Source organism: Hylobates moloch, unplaced genomic scaffold (genome assembly GCF_009828535.3).
Source record: "Hylobates moloch isolate HMO894 unplaced genomic scaffold, HMol_V3 SCAFFOLD_6, whole genome shotgun sequence".
Taxonomy (NCBI): Eukaryota; Metazoa; Chordata; class Mammalia; order Primates; family Hylobatidae; genus Hylobates; species Hylobates moloch.
In genome coordinates this window covers 3,801,416-3,821,786 of record NW_026652281.1, presented here as the reverse complement: position 1 = coordinate 3,821,786, position 20,371 = coordinate 3,801,416, and the positions used below count along the sequence as shown (strand labels likewise).

The following is a 20,371-nucleotide window of genomic DNA, read 5'->3' as shown; positions in this document are numbered from 1 at the left end:
TCAGCTGCCCAAGGATGCAGAGCAAATGTCAGACACCCTTGGGGTCTGGGCTTTGTGCGAGACCTGTGCTAGTCTCTGCAGCTACCAGAAAGCAAGAAGGCCTGGCCTCAAAGATGTTCCAGTAGACTCGGGTGTCACCGGCCCATACGCTTATGGCTGACAGATTACCAGGCCAAAAAAAAAAAAAAAACAAGCCTACCTTAATTGATAGAGGCCTCAGATTAGTTCAAAGCATTCGCCTCTATTTTTTCCCATTGGGGCTGGTTTCAGAGATTAGATTTTCTAGGTGCAGAAATGCCCTTAGGCAAATCAGAGGCCCAATTTACAACGACCCCACTTGGCCCTCCTATCCTGCCACCTGAAAACATCATTCTCAGGGTGTCCTGTCCTCAGGTCTCTTGAAGAAAGGCTCTGGCACCAGTCATTCACACTTTAGCATAAATCAGCCCAACAATTTAAATAGTTGGACTCTATGATGAACACATGAATTTTTTTAAGTGGGCTCATTTATTCATGAGACGGATGTCTATGATTTGGATAGGAGGCTTCTCAGCTTCCCCAAAATTAATCCTTAAATTTCATCTCACCCTCCCTTTCTGTACAACTTACGTTTCTTGAGCACCGATCTGTCCTTTGGACAGACAGGTAACAAGCTATGGGCTGCTTCTCACCTGAGGAAGGTTAGGCCCCAGAAATGAAATCCGTTAAGTTTCAAAGCAAAACACACAAAACTCAACCAAAAGAAAAAAAAAGTGGGTGGGTGGGGGGGGTGCACAACGATGCCTTTTAATGTAAAGAACCTGCCCCTGTGGTCCGAATCTTTCTTATCATGAGTCCAGCGTGCAAGGGAGGATGAAGGTGCTGCATGGGTTTCCTCTGGGGTTGGGGACTGTTGGCTGGGAGCCACCATGGCTTGCAAACTAAATTTAAAAGCTTGCATCCCAAGACCCTTGAGCAAAGGTTACTCGAGGTCTATTCCGGGTTCAGGCGGAAAAAAGAAGCTTGACTTGGCAAGGAAGTGCCTTGTGAAGAGGCGCTTGGCTGACCGGGGGAATGGAGGAAAGCTGGGCCCCGCCGCGTTCTCTTTTGGCATTTACAGCCCTGAAAAATGATTGCAGCTTCCTCTGGCCGCAGAGCTGGAGCCTGAAGAGGTGACCTTTAAGGGGAGTCTGTTTACTGCAGCCGCAGGCCCAGGGCACTTGCGTGAGCTCCACGAAGTCTGCGCCGGGCCTTGGCACTGACCCTGCGGGGCCTGCAACCCAAACTCGCCGGTTTCTGGGAGCTGGTGAGGGGCTGCGCTGGGGCTGGGGCGAGGGCCCAGCGACCGGGGGAGCCTCCATGCTGGGTCCCCCCGGGCAGGGAGCGTGGGGTCGGGCGGGCTCACTGCTTGCTCCCGGGAACATCCTGCAGGGCAGGTCTGCCTGACCGGCCGCCCCATCCTCCGACGCTGAAAACTGTCGTGCAGCCAGCTTCAGCCTCTCTTGGCTCTGCAGACAAAACAAGAGGCGATTCTCCTGCGTAGGGTGCTCCTCTCTCCTTGTGGGCCCTGCCACAAATCGGATTCGAATCTCTATCCCCCGGACTTTCACACCGAGTTACACAGAGGAGAAAATGGGGATAAAAGTTAAACTGAGAAGCATTCAGAACTCACCCTATAACTGTCTGAAACGAAACCATCCACATATTTTACGGCAGACAAGGAAACTGTAATCCGATTTCTCCACTTGGATCTTAAATGTGAAATAAAAAAGCACATGTAACGGTATCTGCTATTTTTCTAGAGCAAGAATAAAACTTGAAGACTTGGATTTAACTTTTTAAAGATGGATATGAAACCTTTCTTACTGAAAACAGGACCACTATTCATTTTCTCTTTGTACCCTCATTCAACGCTCTTTTCTTTTTAGAGACACTGTTTTTTTAGAATTCTTTGGTTTCTGTTAGGAACGTAATACACTTTCTTTGGGGAAAATGTAGGAGAGAATAAAAAGAAAAATAACAGTGACATGAAATTTCACCACTCAGAATTAACGTTGGTTAACATTGCAGTAGATTTCAACCTCTTTTAAAATACATATATGTGTGTGTGTATATTTATATATATGTGTATATATGCATATATATATATGTATGGGTCTCTGTGTATTTGTGTGTATAAATAAGTGTATATAGGTGTGTACATGTGTGTATGTGTGTATATGTGGGTGTGTACATGTGTGTATGTGTGTGCAGATATGTTTGTGTGTATGTATGTACGTGTGTATGCATGTGTATATGTGGGTGTGTGTATATGTATGTGTATATGTGGGGAGTGTATGTGTGTTTGTGTGTATATGTGTAAATTTGTGTGTGTATGTAGATATGTGTGTGTGGATATGTGTGTGTGTGTCTGTGTGTTTTCTACAATGCATCCTTTACAAAACCAGTATCAGGAATTTATATTGTGCTGTTCTCACCTGTCAATGTATCATAAATACTTTGCCAAGCCATTAAAGTTTCCTTATAAACATCATTTTGATGATTGCCTAATACACCGACCTATGGATGTGCCATAATTTCCTCCACTATTCCCCTATTATAAAAAATGTTTTAAAGGTACAGACTTCCTTTCCCAGTGGGGGAAAATAGAATAGCTGGTCTGATCTGGAATGGTTATTTGTGATTTCCTGAAGTTAGGTAAAAAAAATTAGACATTTTTTGTTAACCCAAGTACCTACTTCCTGGCGGATTCCAAATATTGACCTGATGGAGACCAGGGGAGGGGAGCACCCAGACCTTTGCCTTGGGAGAAGGGAGGGGGGCCCGGAGCTGACTCTAGGACAATGTCCCTGTGTGAAGGTGGCAAGCCAGGTCACCCCTCAAGGGAGGAGGGAATTGGGGCCCCCGTTCTTAGGTGTTTATGAATCATGAACTCCACTGAGAACAAGATGACAGGAAGCCACGGAGCCTGTCTAGAAGAGTCTGTTCCCAGAGTCCACACGAAATTTCAGGGGTTCTCAACCCTCGACCCTTTGTGGAGGCCTTTTGGGATCCCTAGGACCCAGGGTTTAATTACTGGGGTCCCCCAGTGACCAGCTCCAAAAGCATCCTTGGATTCCTTTAGTCTATAACTCTGGGAAGATCATAAAACACTTTTTTTTTTTTTGAGCACTGAATGTTAACATTTAACAGAGAAAACTTTTGTTTTTGCAGAAGTTGAGAAACTATAAAATTCTTCCTGAAACCTAAGACTTTGAGCATATCACAAAGGCAAGAGTTACAAAAAAGTGAAACTTTTAGGTAATTTTATGAGTTTTGAAAATCTGCCACAAGCGTATGTTTAGCACCCTCAGAAGAATTCCAAAAGGAGTATTGCTTCAGTCTGTCAAGAACTAAAATAGTTACACATGTTTATTCCATGTGGTTTGATGTATTATAAGCTATTTGATGGAATTAGGGATGACATGGTTCCTTTTTCTCTCCATAAAAACATTAGTGCAGCATGTCCTCTGATACTTGTGGTCTTGAGCTGTTAATTTGTTTCTTCATTCCTTTCGAATGTAATGTTGCATTTTAGTGTTCAGGCTCCGTGGGTGGCACACTGGCTCACCACAAACTTGTGTGTGACTTTGGAAAATTTACCATGCTCCCCAAAGCCTCAGTTTCTTCATCTATACAATGGGGCACCTGCCTCATGGAACTCTTGTGAACCTTAAAGGAAATAAGACGTGTAAACCACTTAGCACATGGGCTGGCTTGCGAAGAACATTCTGCCTTAATTAGGATTATTTGTTAGTTCTCACCGGAACATTCAGAGATGTAAACGAGGTTGAAACAATGCCTGAAGCCTTCAGGAAGAATGGGTGAAATAAATAATGACCGCATTTGCATTACTAAAAGTTTGGGGCTAATTATGCTATAATTTCCTATTATACATTGAATGAGTTGTCCAGAAAAGAGAGAGAAAGAAAAAAAAAAAAACAAGAAACCACCCACATTCACATATATGAGACAGCTGAAAAATTGGGGGGTGTAAACTTTCTCAAGATGGGTTTCACAAAGCACTAGTCCCATTAGATGCCCCTTGAAGGGATGTCAGGGAGTTTCTCTGGAGAGATCAGTTTGGGAATGTTGCTCAATCTTCCCTCATCTTGGAGAGTCTTTGTGCACCTTAGCATAGTAAAGGCTCTGAGAAGTCCTGCAGTGAAGAAACTGACGGGGCTTTGTTAAATCCAGTTTGGGAAAAGGATTCCTACTTTGGAAAAGGCTGAACTTGAGAATGATCCCAAACATCCCCTTCAAATCACAGATGGAGACGAGGCTCAAGGGACACACTTTTAAGTATCACCATGTGGCCACACGATCTTTGACACAGTGCCAGGTAGCAGAGGCCTCACAGTCAGTGTCCAATGAGGCTTTGAGATTGCTCAACAGTTTTGTTGAGAAGTAATTCACATACCATAAAATCCACCCATTAAAAAATTCACAATTTGATGGTTTTAGTACATTCCCAGAGTTGCACAACCCATCACCACAATCAATTTTAGAACATTTTATCACTTCCAAAGGAAGCCAGTACTCACTAATAGTCACTCCTCCACTCCGCCCTCCACAACGCCTGGCAACCACTCATCTACTTTCTATCTCTAAGGATTTCCCTGTTCTATGGACATTTCATAGAAATGGAATCACACACCCTGTGGTCTTTTTGTGTCTGGCCTGTTTCACTGAGCGCCGTATTTCCAGGGTTCATCCTGCCACAGCATGTATCAGCCCTTCATTCCTTTTTCACGGTTGCATAATACTCCATTATAAGGAGAGACTGACTTTTATCTACGTATCAATCAATGGGCATTTGGATTGTCTCCAGCGCTTGGCTATTATGAGTAAGGCTGCTGTGAACATTTGTGCCTGTGTTTTTGTATGGGCATGCGTCTTCATTTCTCTTTCTTAAATACCTAGGCGTAAAATTGCTGAGTCATAGGGTCACTCTAGGTTTAACATTTTGAATAACTGCCCAAATGTTTCCCAAAGAGTCTGTACCATTTTATAACCTTACCAGCAATGTATGAGGGTTCCAAATTTTGAGTTTGCTTTCGATCAAATACCTGGCACAAAGCAGTATACTTGTTGATTAATCCAAGCTATTTTAAAAATTCTCATACTTAAATGACAATTGCCTAGTGTCAGGGAGTGTACTAAACACTCTGTGTATCATAACTCACTTAATCTTCACAACAACCCTAACAGGTGACGGTATTGTCCTCCCCTCCAGGCAGATGGGGAAACAGAGGCCCAGAGAGGTTCAACAGCTCATCCCGGGTGATGTGGTTTGTGAGCAGTGGATGGAGGGATCAAACCCAGAAGTTCAGCTCCACAGCCCAAGGCCTCAGGAGCTCTGCTGGAATCCTAATGTGTTCCAGCTTTTCTCTTCTAAACTCTTAAAAAAAAAAAAAACTATTGACAAGCACTTACAAAATTCAAAACCAGTAACTCCTCCCCTGGAATGCAGGAAGCTAGAGGACTGGGTAGAATATGCTGATTATGAGAGTTGGATAAAGTGTGATGGATTTACACAATTCACACCTTCTTTGGGGAAAGATATTTATCAACTCATCCGTGAGGCACGGGCGGAACTCACTCAGGCTGATGGTTGCTTCTCCATCTTCAGGCTCCTCTAGAAATGGATGGAAGGTGCTGTCTAGCAGCGAGCAGCAGCATGGGGGCTCGAGCCCTCAAACCCCTTGGTCAGACTCTGCAGGTCAACCTTGGCCCTGCCCTTTCTGTGCTGTGCTACGCAACCTCTGTGAGCTCCCAAGCCCATTTCCTCCCTCCAGACCCAGCCGGTGGTACCCCCTGCCTAAGGTTGTGCTGAGATTTTGGTGAGCTAATCAACGCCAATGGATCATGGTCCCTGCCCAGCAGAGTAACCACCCCCTGTGTAGTTGCAACCCTTGTTATTCTAATGCACTCCAGTCTTGAACCCTAGGTCTAGGGAGAGGCCTGACCACGCATGCACTCTACCAAGAGGCCCGTCCCCATCTGGGAAATGTTTTTAAAAATTTGGGGCTGGGTGCGGTGGCTCCCTCTGTAATGCAAGCACTTTGAGAGGCTAAGGTAGGAAGATCTCTTGAGCTCAGGAGTTTAAGACCAGCCTGGGCAACACAGCAAGACCTCATCTCTGTAAAAAATTTAAAATTAGTTGGCATGGTGGCGCACAACTGTAGTCCCATCTACTCAGGAGGCTGAGGTGACAGGATCATTTGTGCTCGGGAAATCGAGGTTGCAGCGAACCGTGATCAGACCACTGCACTCTGGCCTGGGCAACAGAGCAAGGTCTGGTCTAAAAAAAAAAAAAAAAAAAAAAAAGTGGTGCTAAGAAAACTTGCGTTTCGGTAAGTGTATGATTTTTTTTCCTTTTAGTAAAATTGAAAATTATGCAATAATAATTTCTCCCTTCCCTGGGCCCCTAGGGAACCCAGAACAAATGTTATTACTGTCATGGTGCTGTGCAGTCAAAGACCACTGGGCTTTGACAACAGAAATGAAGAACACGGAAGAGGAGAGGTTGGAGTATTTCTGGAGCATTGACTATGGACCAGGCCTTGTGCCAGTTCTGCCCTTTTACATGGCCCTCTCCTCAGTCCCCAGAGCAGCTCTATAGAGCACTTAGTGTTCCTCTTTTAGCAGTGAGTACCCCAGCCCTCAAGCGGTCCCTGCTGAGAGCAACTGGTCCTGTCCTCCAACTTTAATTCTTCTAATGAGTACCCCCTCGCTGGGGTGAGACACAGGCACTGCGGACCCAGGGACATCCCTTTTAGCAACTTGGCGTTCCATTTAAGGCAGAGAGCACAACAAGGAAGAGGGGCATAGGAGGGCTCCCATTACCCTCACTTCTACCCAAGTGACCTTGGCCAAGCCACTTGTCCTGGGCATGGGCATGCATCTGCTAAGTGGGCAGTGGATGTTGCTTGCTCTGGACACCCGAGACTTTCAGAGCATGGGATGAATGGGCCAATGCTTTCCCAGCACTTGGCATTCTCCTGCGTGCCCTGGGTGTCCACCATTAATTCGCTGGCAGTTGGGTTCATGGCACAATGTCTAACCTGATGGGTACAAAGTTGAAAAGGGCAACGTGAAGAAGCAGACAGAGGCTGGGCTCCTTGTCTTATTGTCCCCCAGCTGTGTGTCCAGGGCTCCACTTTCCTCGTCTGTAAAAAGGGCATATAATGAAACCTGCCCACTAGCTGTTGGGTCCATGCCATGAGATGATGCCCTTAGAACACTTCCCCATGCCTGGCATGTGGCAAACTTACACCAGCCAGTACCATCCAGCTTGTCATGATCATGTGCTTGAAGCCTGTTCCGAATCTTAGTGTCATGGGAACGTGAAAGACCATTATCATTTGTATTCAATGCAGACAGAGCAGTGATGATAAACCTAAGCTTGGGTGTTACCCCTGAAGTAATTGGAGACCAAAGTGTGGGATTTGCTTTGAGGTCATCAAAGAGAGAATGCATTTACAAACTACCAGGTTGAAGTTAACATAAACTTTGGAAATCATGAGGAAATTAAGGATATCACTTTAAATTAACTATCTTAAGTAGACAAGTACTCTAAATGTGATAAGACAGCTATGGCACATTAAGTCAATGCCAATTGGTAATTAAAAGCGGATTTTGTTCGGGCTTAGCTGCCCAGGAGGAGAGATCAATGTCTTCATACAGGAGCTGCTGGTCCTCAGGAGGTATGGTTTTAATAGCCTCAGGCCCCACTTGCCCTCCACTTGGCAATGATAATAATTTGTTCTTGTAATGAAATAATATTCCTTTCCTGCAAATGCACTGTGCACAGGAGTTCCAATGTGACAGGTGTTGCAAGCCCTGAGTATGACCTGATATGGTGACAATTTCATGGAATTCTGGAATCCCAGAGCTGGAAGGGATGGAAGTCACGTCAAGCCCCACTTCTTCACTTCACAAATGTCACCAAGGGTTTGTAGAGTTGTTCATGGGCCTAGAAGCACCTAGCTGTAAACTTCTGGGAGGTTCCAGGAAACATTGAATGGAAGTGTTTCCAGGTAGCTGGATGTCCAGTTTTGCTCTTCCCTCCTTCCTTCCCTCCCTTTCTCCCTTCTTCCTCTTTTCTTCTTCTTCTCTTCTTCCTTCTCTTTCTCCTCCTCCTCCTCTTCCTTCATCTTCCTGGTCCTTCCTCTTCCTCCTGTTTCTCCCCATTCTTTCTTTCCATCCTCTTCTTCCTTCTTCTCCTTTTTTCTCCTCTCCCTCCTCCTCTCCTCCTAAGCGTCCCAACCCACTTACGGTGAATCCCCTACTGCCCATATGCAACCTCAGTCTTCTAGCTGAGTCAGCTTGCCCAGCCTTCTTGGGACATCTGGTACCTGTTCTAACCTGGCATTCCTTGTGGCTGAACCTCTGGAAGCACTTGAGGAGGGTAGCAGCATGCATGGGCCTCAGGGAAGACATCCAGAGCCATGTCCTTGGTTTTCCTATCAGATGATGGTTTTACCTTCAACCAGCTGAAAGTTACTTACCTTTTGACTTCACTTTACCTGTCTGCAAAGATGACCAAGTGTAAGAGGTGGCTTTATCTTTGTTTGTCTCGTCCAAGAAGACTCCAAAAGAGTCCTAATATACAAAAAACATCCTAACGCCCTACTGAGCCCGTGTTCTGGGAGCTGGCCACAGGACCCTCTGATGGGAGGGGTTTTAGCCATCTCTAGTCTGCCTCGGGTGATGCCACTGGGCACCCACTGGACACCTGGACACTGGGTTCTCTTCTCAGGTCCAGGGCTCTCGGGTAGGGAACCAGTGCCCTGGATCCCCAAAAGTTGTGTGGGTGAATCCAGGAGTAGCTGGGATTACAGGTGCCCGCCACCGCACCTGGCTAATTTTTGTATTTTTAGTAGAGACGGGATTTCACCATGTTGGCCAGGATGATCTCGATCTCTTGACCTCGTGATCTGCCTGCCTCGGCCTCACAAAGCGTTGGGATTACAGGCGTGAGCCACGGTGCCCAGCCTCCATCTCTTTTTTGTCCCTTGTCTTTCCTTTCCTCTTCCCCACCCTCCTTTCTCCCTCCCCGCACCTATCCGTCTCCCTGAGCCTCTCTCCCGTCTCTCTGACAGTCTGTCCCACCCTCTGATACCATGCATCAAACTTCAGACCTAGGGTCCCCTGCCTTCTTCAACACACTCTATCCTGGCCGCCAGCATATGAGTCCCTGGAGCCCCACGGCTGCCTACAGTAATACAGGAGGCTTCATGTGGAAATGAGTGAAGTTTGGACAGCTCTCGCCTTGGCTCTGGCCAACTCCATCCAGTCCAAAAATGCACAAACCACTTACTCACAGGAGAATAATACATTACAGAAAAAAGAAATAAACTCATGTGTCTCTGTTAACACTGGACTTTCTTTTTCTTTTTCTTTTTTTTTTTGAGATGGAGTTTCACTTTTTTTGCCCAGGCTGGAGTGCAATGGCACAATCTTGGCTCACCAAAACCTCTGCCTCCCAGGTTCAAGCAATCCTCCAGCCTCAGCCTCCTGAGTAGCTGGGATTACAGGCATGCGCCACCACATCCGGCTAATTTTTGTATTTTTAGTAGAGACGGGGTTTCTCCATGTTGGTCAGGCTGGTCTTGAACTCTCGACCTCAGGTGATCCACCCACCTCAGCCTCCCAAAGTGTTGGGATTACAGGCGTGAGCCACCGCACCCAGCCAACACTGGACTTTCTTCTAGCAAAACGTGTCTCCTGCGTCAACCAAGGGATGCATTTTCCACTTGCAGCTGAAGCTCAGATATGTGGGCTTTTTGTGTTTAATGTTTGGAGGAGGAGTCACCTCAGGAAAATTCTAAAGAAAAAGCTAACATTTCTGGAGCCTGTACTTGCCAGGCACAAGCGTGCGAGGTCTAACAGTGAAGGTGTCTCAAGAGCATGACCGCTTGGCAGCTGGTGGCACAAACTTTTTTTTTTTTTTTTTTTTTTTTGAGACGGAGTTTCACTCTTGTTGCCCAGGCTGGAGTGCAATGGTGCAATGATCTCGGCTCACTGCAACCTCTGCCTGCTGGGTTCAAGCAATTCTCCTGCCTCAGCCTCCTGAGTAGCTGGGACTACAAGCGTGCGCCACCATGCCCGGCTAAATTTTTGTATTTTTTGTAGAGATGGGGTTTCACCAGGCTGGCCAGGCTGGTCTCGAACTCCTGACCTCGTGATCCACCTGATGGCAGAATCTTTGGGGATTGCGTTAAGTGCCTAGACTCACAACACCAGCTCCCACAACGTGGCATAAAGATAAAACAAAACAAAACAAAACAAAAAACGAAAGCTAGGTTGAGCAAGAAACTACAAACAGTATAATCTAATTTTTTAAGTGACAAATGCACAGCGAAAGCCTCTTGGAAGGAGGAAAGCATTGATTCCTGACCACCCGTAGGAGCCTCTGAGCACTGTTTATCTTGTTATCTTGGGGTCTTCCTGTTGTATCTATCGTAGGAACTGTTTACTTTCGCAGCAGTGGGTACTATTATCAGCATCTTGTTTGAAATGAGAAAACTGAGGCAGAGAGAGATTAAATGACCTGGACTCCTGTGGTTAACTCCAGAATCTACGTGCTTAGCCCTGCCCTAAATCAGATGACAGGCGCTATTTGCTAAGATAAGTTGTTGTCCCTGGGGGTTGGGATTACAGATGGTGTTTTTTTCCCTGTTTCTTTTTGCATATATGTACTCTTTTTTTTTTTTATTTTTTATTTTTTATTTTACGGTGAGCATACACCAACAGAATAATAAGCAAAGAAACAATCAAACGATCTAAGCACTGAGGGCAAGTGAAGGCTCCTTGGCCAGCATTATCCACAGTGCCATCACACTGGTAAAAATTACTGTGATACAAGGTCAGGAGATGGAGACCGTCTTGGCCAACATGGTGAAACCTCGTCTGTACTAAAAATACAAAAATTAGCTAGGTGTGGTGGCAGGCACCTATAATCCCAGCTACTCGGGAGGCTGAGGCAGGAGAATCACTTGAACCTGGGAGGCGGAGTTTGCAGTGAGCCGAGATCACGCCACTGCACTGCAGCCTGGGCGACAGAGCGAGAGTCTGTCTAAAAAAAAAAAAAATTAAAAAAAAAAATTTCTGTGATAGTTCAGCTCCACCCACCCGGCTTTCAGGGTGTGGACATGGGCCGTGGAGCCCCCTGGCCTCTGAGGAGAGAGGCTGCCTTGACCCCTCTTTATCTGGGGCTGTTGAAACTGCACCTGGATTCTGTGTACAGCTCTCAGCTGAACATCCCTGGAGATGTCAACAAATCGGGCGTTGTTTAGAGAATTGCAGCAGGAATGATTAAGGAAAGAGCGGAACGGATTTGTCAGGAAGGCTTTATGAAAGCTAAACACGAGGCTTGCGGTGATGACAACGGTCTGCAAGTAGGAGAGGGGTTGGGCACCGGAGCACGGGAGGGGCACTGCTGCGCTCGCATGGAGAAGACCCCAGGGAAGCTCGCGGGACAGACCAGCAGCTTCCTGGCTGTGGAGCAAGGGAAGTGTGCTTGGAATGGGCTGGCATTGCGATTGTGGAAGAACCGTTCCCACCGGCCATCGCAGGCATCACCGGGTTTTGCTGGGCATCACTGAACATCACTGGACAACACTGGGCAACTCTGGGCATCACTGGGCATCACTGAACAACACTGGGCATCTTTGGGTATCACTGCACTTTACTAGATATCACTGGGCCTCACTAGATATCACTGGGCTCTACCGGGCATCACTGCATATTTCTGGGTATCACTGGGCATTACTGCACATCACTGGGTGTTACTGGGCATCACTGGACGTCATTGGGCTTTCCTGGACATCTGGATATCTCTGGACATCTCTGTGTATCACTGTACATCTCCATCACCTGGCATCACTGGGCACCACTACATATCACTGGGTTTTACTGGGCACCACTGGATGTCGCTGGGTGTCACTGGTGATCACTAGACATCGCTGGGCTTTAGTGGGCATCTGGATATCTCTGGGTACCACTGGGCATCACTAGGGCATCACTGGGCATCACTGGGTGTCACTGGGCATCCCCGGGCATCACTGTATATCACGGGACTTTACTGGACATCTGGGTATCACTGGGTTTTACTGGGCATCACTGGGCTTCACTGGGCATCTGGATATCTCTGGGCATCACTGAGCATCACTGGACCTTGCGTCATTGACAGGTGCATCAAAGCTGTGAGAAGCTGGAGACCTGCCCAGGAGGAGGAATCCTCTGACCCGGCTTTGACTTTTCAGTACAACTGGTCATTGATGCTTACAGTGAGGAGACGTGGACAGGGGCAGGCAACTGCAAGGGGTGGTGACGGAAAAGGGGTTGGGAGTGTGGTCTTGGGCTGACAATGTCCCCGGGCCTTCTCCATAGAGATGAGTTGGTTGAGAGGGAGGGGCCCATCCACCAGAGACCATAAATCTGTCTGGTTGTCGCCTGGGCTGGAGTATAGTGGCACCATCTCGGCTCACTGCAACCTCTATCTCCCAAGTTCAAGGAATTCTTGTGCCTCAGCCTCTGAGTAGCTGGGATTGTGCGTCCAGCTTTTTTTTTTTTTTTAATAGTACAGATGGGGTTTCACCATGTTGGTCAGTCTGGTCTTGAACTAGCCTCAAGTGATCCACCCGCCTCAGCCTCCCAAAATACTAGAATTGCAGGCTTGAGCCACTGTGCCGGGCCATCTTGTCTCTTGAATAAATGACAGAGCATGACTGAGCCCCTCTTTGCTCAGGCTGGCCTGGTATCAGGATCATATCACCGTTTGGGGAGCAATTTCTATGATTATTTCCTTCCTTCATTTTACTGCATTTAGTCAACCTTCAACCTGTTTTTGCCCAATGGAAACTCTCTTCTGCTTTCTACTTTCTTGGTATAGCTCTTTAGTAGAGAAAAATTAAGGGTTTATAAATGTCATTGCTTGTTTTCTTGTGACATAGTTCTCTAAATTGAAAAAAAAAAATGCAGAAGCAGGAGTGCCCAGCCCTCCGGGACGATTTAGAATTGATCTATCTGTTCATTCCATCATTTTGATGGCTCTTTCTTTGCTTTTAAATATATTTAAGTTTTATATCCCATCTGGTGCCAAGAATAAGTTTGCACATCCTTTAAAACAAAGCAGAATAGAAATCAGGATAATTGGAAAGTTCTACCAGACCCAAAGCCAGTGAAAAGGCAGAAAGGAGCAATGACTCTGGGCTTCCTGGGCACCGGCATTAATCATTAAGCAAGACCCACTGGGCAAATGCTGGGCAGTGGATGGAGAAAGTACAGCTATAAAATAAACAAACAAACATGTCTCTTCCTGGTGAGACACTTAAGATCCAGAGTGGGAAGGAGACGCATTTAAAAATAAATCTGTTGGAAGGGCTGGGTAACGCTACCTATCTAATTCTAGGAGAGAACAGAGAAGGGAATTCATGACTTCAGCCCTTAATGAAATTAATGAAATTTAACTTTGAGCTTCCTGGCAGCACAAGGAAAAGATGAAATGGGTTGGGTTATATAATTCTCATTGCTCAGAGAAAATGACTGGACTTCATTGCATTAACTGATTGGTTCACTAAATTAATCCAGTACTCCGACTGCAAAAAAAAAAAAAAGGACTTTCTCATAGTGATTTTGAGAGTTTTCCATAATAAATAAGTGAAAAAAGTAAGTTGAAGAACAATGTGTAAGGTAATCCCCTCCTTGAAAGCACAAAATAAAAAGTTTTGAGCACCTGGAGAACAATTCCGAATGGCGCTCCCCAGCCTGCCACCAGCAGCGCTCCCTGCAGAGCGTGGCTTCGAGGAGGAGGCCCGGATCTTTTCCTTGTATTCATCTCTACTGGTCAATTTGTTCAAACAGATATCTCCTCCATTCTTAATTAGAAAAATAGAAATCAAAAAGGGGAAATACAGCTGCAAACCGTATATACGAAGGGAAGAAAGCTTCCCGAGACATTTCTCAGGGTGGAGGCGGGTTAGGCCTTGGTGAGCCACCCTGAGAAGGGCTTCAGGCTTCCCATGGCCAAGTGCAAAGGGCAGGGCCCTTCTGCTGCATGAGATGCTGAAAAAGGCTGCAAAGGAGGAGGCTGCCCTTGGCTCCCCTAAGCCAGCCCTGCTCCTGAGGGTAGGCACTGGTGTCCAGAGCACAGCAGGCCCACTTTAAGACGGTTTCTTTCTTTTTTTTTTTTTAATGAAAAAATCAAAAACAAACGAAGAGGTGAGTGGCAGAGACACCGAGTGCTCACCGCTGGTCTCCTCTCACCTCTGCCTGGGAGGATCAGGTCCCCTTTCTCCATCCCGGAGCCTAGAGGCTTAGATCAGGATCTGGAGCTGCGGGTCACGCACGGTGCCAGAGGTTTAGGTTGACGACAATTAGGGAGGCTTTCCTGCGATAAACCGCTTAATCTTCCCTGGAATCTGCACTCTCTCAGCTTTATGGCTGCCCATGCTGGAGCTTTGCAGACTGAACCATGTCAGAGGTCACTCTGGGCAGAGACGTGGATGGATCCATCCCTATCAGATGTCCCCAGTGGCCCCAGCAGGACAGAGCCAGTGGGACCATCTGTGATCTCACATGCAGACACGGATGTCCAGCCGGCTGCCTGGGCTTGGTAGGGCTGTAGGCAGATTACTTCCTGGGCCTCCATCTCCTCATCAATAAAAGGGACAATCATTTCTGCCCGGGGGGGTTGGGGCGGGGCAGCCACGATGTGAGAAAGCAAGTTAAACTATTAGGTAAAAACATAATGTGCTAAATACGAGCAGTTGAGAGCTTAAATACTGCATCAGGCAAATCTAAATTATTACAATCTGAATCCTGCCACGATCTGGGCGACCTGAGGCTATTCCTTCAACTTACAGCTGAACATCAGTTCCCTCACTTGTAAAATGGACAGAAATAACTACCCTCACCTCAGAGCACACGCCAGGCATTCGTGCACATTCTCCAAGCACCCTATCTACAACTGTGGCTCTTGCCCCTCCTCCATTTACTTCTGTCTTCTCCAAGCATTACCATCCAGCCTCAGTGTATTTATCTCTTTATCATCTTCTCCTGTCCATCCATCCCCGCAATGAAAGTTCCACAAGGACATGGAATTTTGTCTGTTTTATCTTCTACTGTATCTCCAGTGCCTAGTGCAATGTCCAGCACATAGTAGATGCACAATAAATGGGAAATAAACAAAAGATTAGCTAGTTTGTTGTTACATCATGTTATAGTGTATCTACAAGGTAATTCTTAAATCAACTTGCAACAAATATTGTGTATTTTATGCATTTTATTTTGAAAGTTCTTTATTCTAAAGAACTCTTTTTCTGGAGACTTTACACGTTTGGGTGTAAAGTTCTAATCCAGAAGCAGGAAAAGGGTGAGAAAAGGGTGGTTGCTGTAGTATCTTTTAAATGGTTACATTCACATGCGTGAGAAAATTTTAAATCCGACTCCCACTGTGGTCACCCTCCCTTCCACCTCCTCCTGCCCTAGGTAGAGCTGGCTTTCTTGCTCGCTGCATTCACCTCCGCCCTCATCATAGCTCTCAGGTCAAATTTTCCTGTGTTCTCAAAGCAAAGTGAGCTCTGGAGGTGAGCACATTCCTAGGTTCCAGGAAATTCCACCCTACAGAAATCCCATAACTGAGACACTGCCCCATCCAGACTGCAGGTCTGAGCAGAAGGTCCTCCATGCAAAGCAGCTGCTGTGCAACTTTCTCCCAGTGAGGAGCAGAGTTCAATTCTTTGAGGACCTTTGCAGATGCATCTGCACCAGGGTGAAATCCAGGGGCCGTGGGGAGGGTGGGGATGAGAGCTGCCAAGAACGAGCCCAGTGAGCTTAAGTTGGAAAAGAAAGACACAGCCAGAGCTGGATTCTGGAGAGGATTCCGATTAATTGGACCTGTCCTTGCCCTCCCAATTCCAACGTTCTTCTCAAATAGAGTAAAACATCGAGGAAGGGGCCAGCCATTGAAACATGGAGTTTTGGGGACAACCCTGTCATCGGAGCATCTGCTGCATCTGGCGCCCGCCCCCTCCCACCCCCGGCATGTGAGCATCTGGTTTGACTTTCTTGCTTATCTGAATGATTCCAATTGCAACACCATCTCGTCTGTGGTTTCACTGTTCATTATGAAATCATGTTTTACTTTTAAAATGCAATAATGGTGGAACCAAGCTAATTAGGCACTGAAACCAAAATCTCACAGTAAGGAGGGTTTTCTTTTTTACCCATGACAGGAGAGCTGGGATCAGATTATTACTAAATCTGATTTGCAGTAGGCTCAGAATGAGGTATCAGCTAAAGTGTTTTAATTGATTTCAGTGACCTTGTGCCAGAAACAGAACTTTTTTGGGAAAAATAATAGCAGAGAAGAAAGCGGTTATGACTCATTGGAATGAGAGATCAGACATCTTCCGCCACTCAGTGTCATCATCTAAAACTGTGACAGAAATATCAAATTATTTCCTCAAAGCTGCAAAGACTTTGATCATATAGCACTCATGTAAGATGCAAGGAACCAACATCAAAATACATGTAGCTTGCTTAATAAGTATTAATATCTTTTAACTCCCCCTAAGAGTCTGCTTTCTTAATGCTATAGATTAAGCAAAATGAAAGACCTGCAAATTCCAAGATGAGGTTGTCTTTTCAAATTGTTAGCTCAAAAAGGGGCTTAGTCACCTATAGCCCCAGCTAATTCTTTTCTCTGCTAATGACCCTCTTTCCCCAGGGTCACTGTGTTCCTCCCTCATCTGCCGTAATTCCTCTGCTATTCCTGCCCACACCCTCACTATATGCAGGGCCACCAGCTGGCCCGGCACTTTTTGGACGTAGCCCACACCCTGTTTGGAGAATAGCTATTTGGAGAATAGCCCACAGCCTGTTCCTCTGTTAGAGGATCCGTTTACTGGATGCTTGCTGTTAGGTCGGACTGCACGAAATTGCCATTTTTTGTTGGTCAGAAGCACTTGGAGGTTGGCAATATTGTAGGGTTCAAACAAATGTGTGCCAGGCACAGAAAGAAGAGCCTGTGTGTTTCCAAAAGACGGTTTGGCACTCAGGTTATGATGCGGTCTTGTGCCGCGCTTAAAACTTACCTTGTAGGCTGGGCACGGTGGCTCATGCGTGCAATCCCAGCACTTTGGGAGGCCGAGATGGGCAGATCACAAGGTCAGGAGGTCCAGACCATCCTGGTCAACATGGTGAAACCCCATCTCTACTAAAAATATAAAAAATTAGATGGGTGTGGTGGCGGGCGCCTGTAGTCCCAGGTACTTGGGAGGCTGAGGCAGGAGAATGCTGTGAACTGGGGAGGCGGAGCTTGCAGCGAGCCGAGATTGCACCACTGCACTCCAGCCTGGAGGACAGAGCAAGACTCCATATCAAAAAAAAAAAAAAGCTTACCTTGTAGCCTTCAGCATGTGACCTTGATTTACCGTGCCTCAGTTTCCTCATCTGTGAAATGGAGGTAACAGGGGCACCAGTGTCATGGGGAGGGTGTGTTGAGTGAAGGAAGTGGTGGAGGTGGAGAACTTATGATGTCACCCAGTGCTACTGGAGCCAGCAAGCTCACAACAGTTCCGAGACCAGAGGACAGCAAGCCAGTGGCTTGCCCAACATCTCTCCACTCCTTCCAGCCGAGGAGCATCCTGCTCAGATGAACCTTCCAGCCCCCTTCACCACACGCAGCTGCCTCTGTCCTTCAGATTCATGGAGCTGGGGACTGAGGACTTCCCTTCCCCTTGGCCTGACCATGCTGATCAGCCAACACCCAAACACCTGAGTTCCTCGGTACTTTCAGAGGTGATTTAAGTCCCTGGTGTTACACAAGGGTCAAAGGTGAGTCCCTGAAAACAAGAAGCTAATTTGGTTGCCAGGTATAAAAATAATCTTGCATTTTTGCATGACAGAAATATTTACTGAGATGATTTTTATTTTCTGCAGGAGGGCAAACCCTCACTGATTTGAGGAGGGTCTCAGCTGTCGCTTTTATTTTAATTTCTAAACTGTATTTTTTAGAACAAGTTTCTTTCCCCTTCCTTCCTTCCTTCCTTCCTTCCTTCCTTCCTTCCTTCCTTCCTTCCTTCCTTTTCTTCCTTCCTTCTTTCCTTCCCTTCCTCCCTCCTTGCTTCCTCCCTCCCTCCCTTCTTCTCTGTCTCTTTCATCTCTCTCTCTCTTTCTCTCTCCTTCCTTCTTTTCTCTTTTCTTTTCTTCTCGTCTCTTCCGTTTTCTTTTCTTTGAAGGGGGGACTCGCTATGTTCAGCCTAGACTGTTCTGGAACTCCTGTCAGCCATCTCTTGACTTGAGTTTCATCTTTTTTGGGGTGGAGGCGGGGACAAGGACGTCTTAACCCTTAGCCCAATTTATCTCCAGTGTTTTCATTCTCAAGGGCTATATATTTTGGTGGCTTCAACACTTGGGCTCTAATTGCACAATAAAACAAAAGAATCCCTCCCAAGGGACCAGGCTTGTCCCAGAAGTTCCCTTGGAGTCAAGCTTTGGAGGGCACACAATGACCTCCTCCACAAACAAACAAATAAATCAGGCCTCCTTCCGGTCCTCCTTCCACCAACGGTGCATAAACAGTGCCAGCCTCCCTGGCCAGGGCGTTGGAGGCTCCCACAGCTTCTACCAGTCTCAGCGGGAGGTTTGCCTGGACTGTCTGGCACACATCTCAGCACATCCTGCAACTATTTTCTCAGTGCCTGTGGGTCCCCCACACTCCAAGAAAAGACGTCTGGTGTGCCTGGCACCCCCACCCCCAGCATCCTAAAGGAAAGTGTGTCCATTGATTTCTGATCTCTGTACCCTCACCCTACACTGCTTTGGACGGTGACAGGCAAGAAGGGGGTTGAGACTTTCATATATACATATCTATGTTTAAAGCATTTTGTTTTGTGAACCAGGATGTTGCATTCGTCCAATGGCAAATGTACTGGATCCCCCACAGACTCCATGCTCAGAAGCAGAATCTGCCAAACTGGACGGAGCCCAGCTCTGGCCGGCGCCTTCTGTCTCCTGGCTGCTGAGAGGCTGAAATGTCAGGCGCTCCCCTCTCTGCTTTCAGCCGCTCTTCCTGAGTGACCAGGGCTGAGAAGCCCTCCCCTCAGGGACGGCGACCTCTCCCCTGCCCACTCCCCAGCTGAGCTCACTTTTGTAGGTAGGAATGACCAGGTAGGAAAGGGGAGAGAAGGCCATGGAGTTTTAAAAGGAGGTGCCCTGAAGCAAGAAGGACCAAGCCTTGTCCTGGGGATGTTTTGCACCATCATTCAAAGAGAATGAGAGCTCCTTTGAATCCAGGTGCTGTGGGTCATGGCCTGCCTTTGACCCTGACATCCACGCTGGGAGCTGAGTTCTGCGTTCATCCCCATTTCACAGAGGGGGAAACTGAGACCCAGAGAGCTGGGAGACCTGCCCACTACCTGCTACTGAGAGTCTGACCCCAGAGCCATGAGCCCCTCAGTGCTATGCATGGGGACCCCGCTGGGCGTGTGGATCCAATCGCGGAATGAGGGATTCTGTCAATGACCCACCGTCCTGGAGGAGGGCTTGAGAGGAAGATCATGTCTGGTTTATTCATAGAAGCACTGTCTACCAAGCCTCTGAGTTCCTGGCTTTAAGCAAGAAATTGCAATTGCATTTAGAGCACCCCTATCTGCCAGGTTGACAAGGAATGGCCTCTAGTACTGGGCGTGTTCCTTTCTACTCTAACACGGGATTTCCTCCACCCCAGCTTGTGTGGACTCTGGGAAAGCCAGGGGGAGAGGCGGGAGGAGGAGAGGGGGCTTGCTGTCGGCTGTCAAAGTATGGGGCTGGATCCTGGGTGCCCTATCTTCCTGTCCTCTGGCCTAAGATGCTAAATTCAGTTTTCTAATGAGCATTTTCGCCTTGCCAAGGTGCTACTGAGAATCCCCTTTCTAGGCCCATCAGACAACCCTTCTCTGGGACCCTATGGGTTCAGGAGCAAGTGGCAGAGGTGGGGCACTGAGGACTCTGTTGGCTTTGTCATCTGAAAGGCTCCAGGATGGAGCGAAGGGAAGGGGAAGTGCAGAAGGAGGGGCTATCGGAAGAACCGACTCCCGGGCATGTGCAGGGAAGGCAGGCGAGTCCAGGGCCACCTGCTTCCAGGATGTGGGTTCCAGGCCTGATTGCAACTCATTCCCAGCAGCTCCTGGCCTTCCCACCCCTCAGGCCCCATGGACCCCAGGAAAACCTCCCAGGCAGCTAATGCTGACAGGCTGAGAGGAGCTGGATTATCTGCTTTGGGTTAATATAAAACAAAATCAGAATTTTAGGGAGGGAAAGAAAGAGGAAGAAAGAGGTAAGCTAGGGACACGGCGTGCAG

General features: G+C 47.2%; 1 protein-coding gene across 1 annotated transcript in view; it reads right to left on the bottom strand.

Annotated features, from left to right (window-relative positions):
- Positions 1 to 590: 590 nt before the first annotated feature.
- Positions 591 to 20,371, bottom strand: part of LOC131383729 (ejaculatory bulb-specific protein 1-like) — a 40,738-nt gene continuing 20,957 nt past the window's right edge. Inside the window, exons 2-3 of the mRNA XM_058440301.1 lie at positions 1,652 to 1,730; positions 591 to 1,487 (exon numbers count right to left, since the gene is read on the bottom strand). Of these exons, the coding sequence (XP_058296284.1) occupies positions 984 to 1,403 (420 nt within the window). The 5' untranslated portion in view covers positions 1,404 to 1,487; positions 1,652 to 1,730 and the 3' untranslated portion in view covers positions 591 to 983. The remainder of the gene's footprint in view (positions 1,488 to 1,651; positions 1,731 to 20,371) is intronic.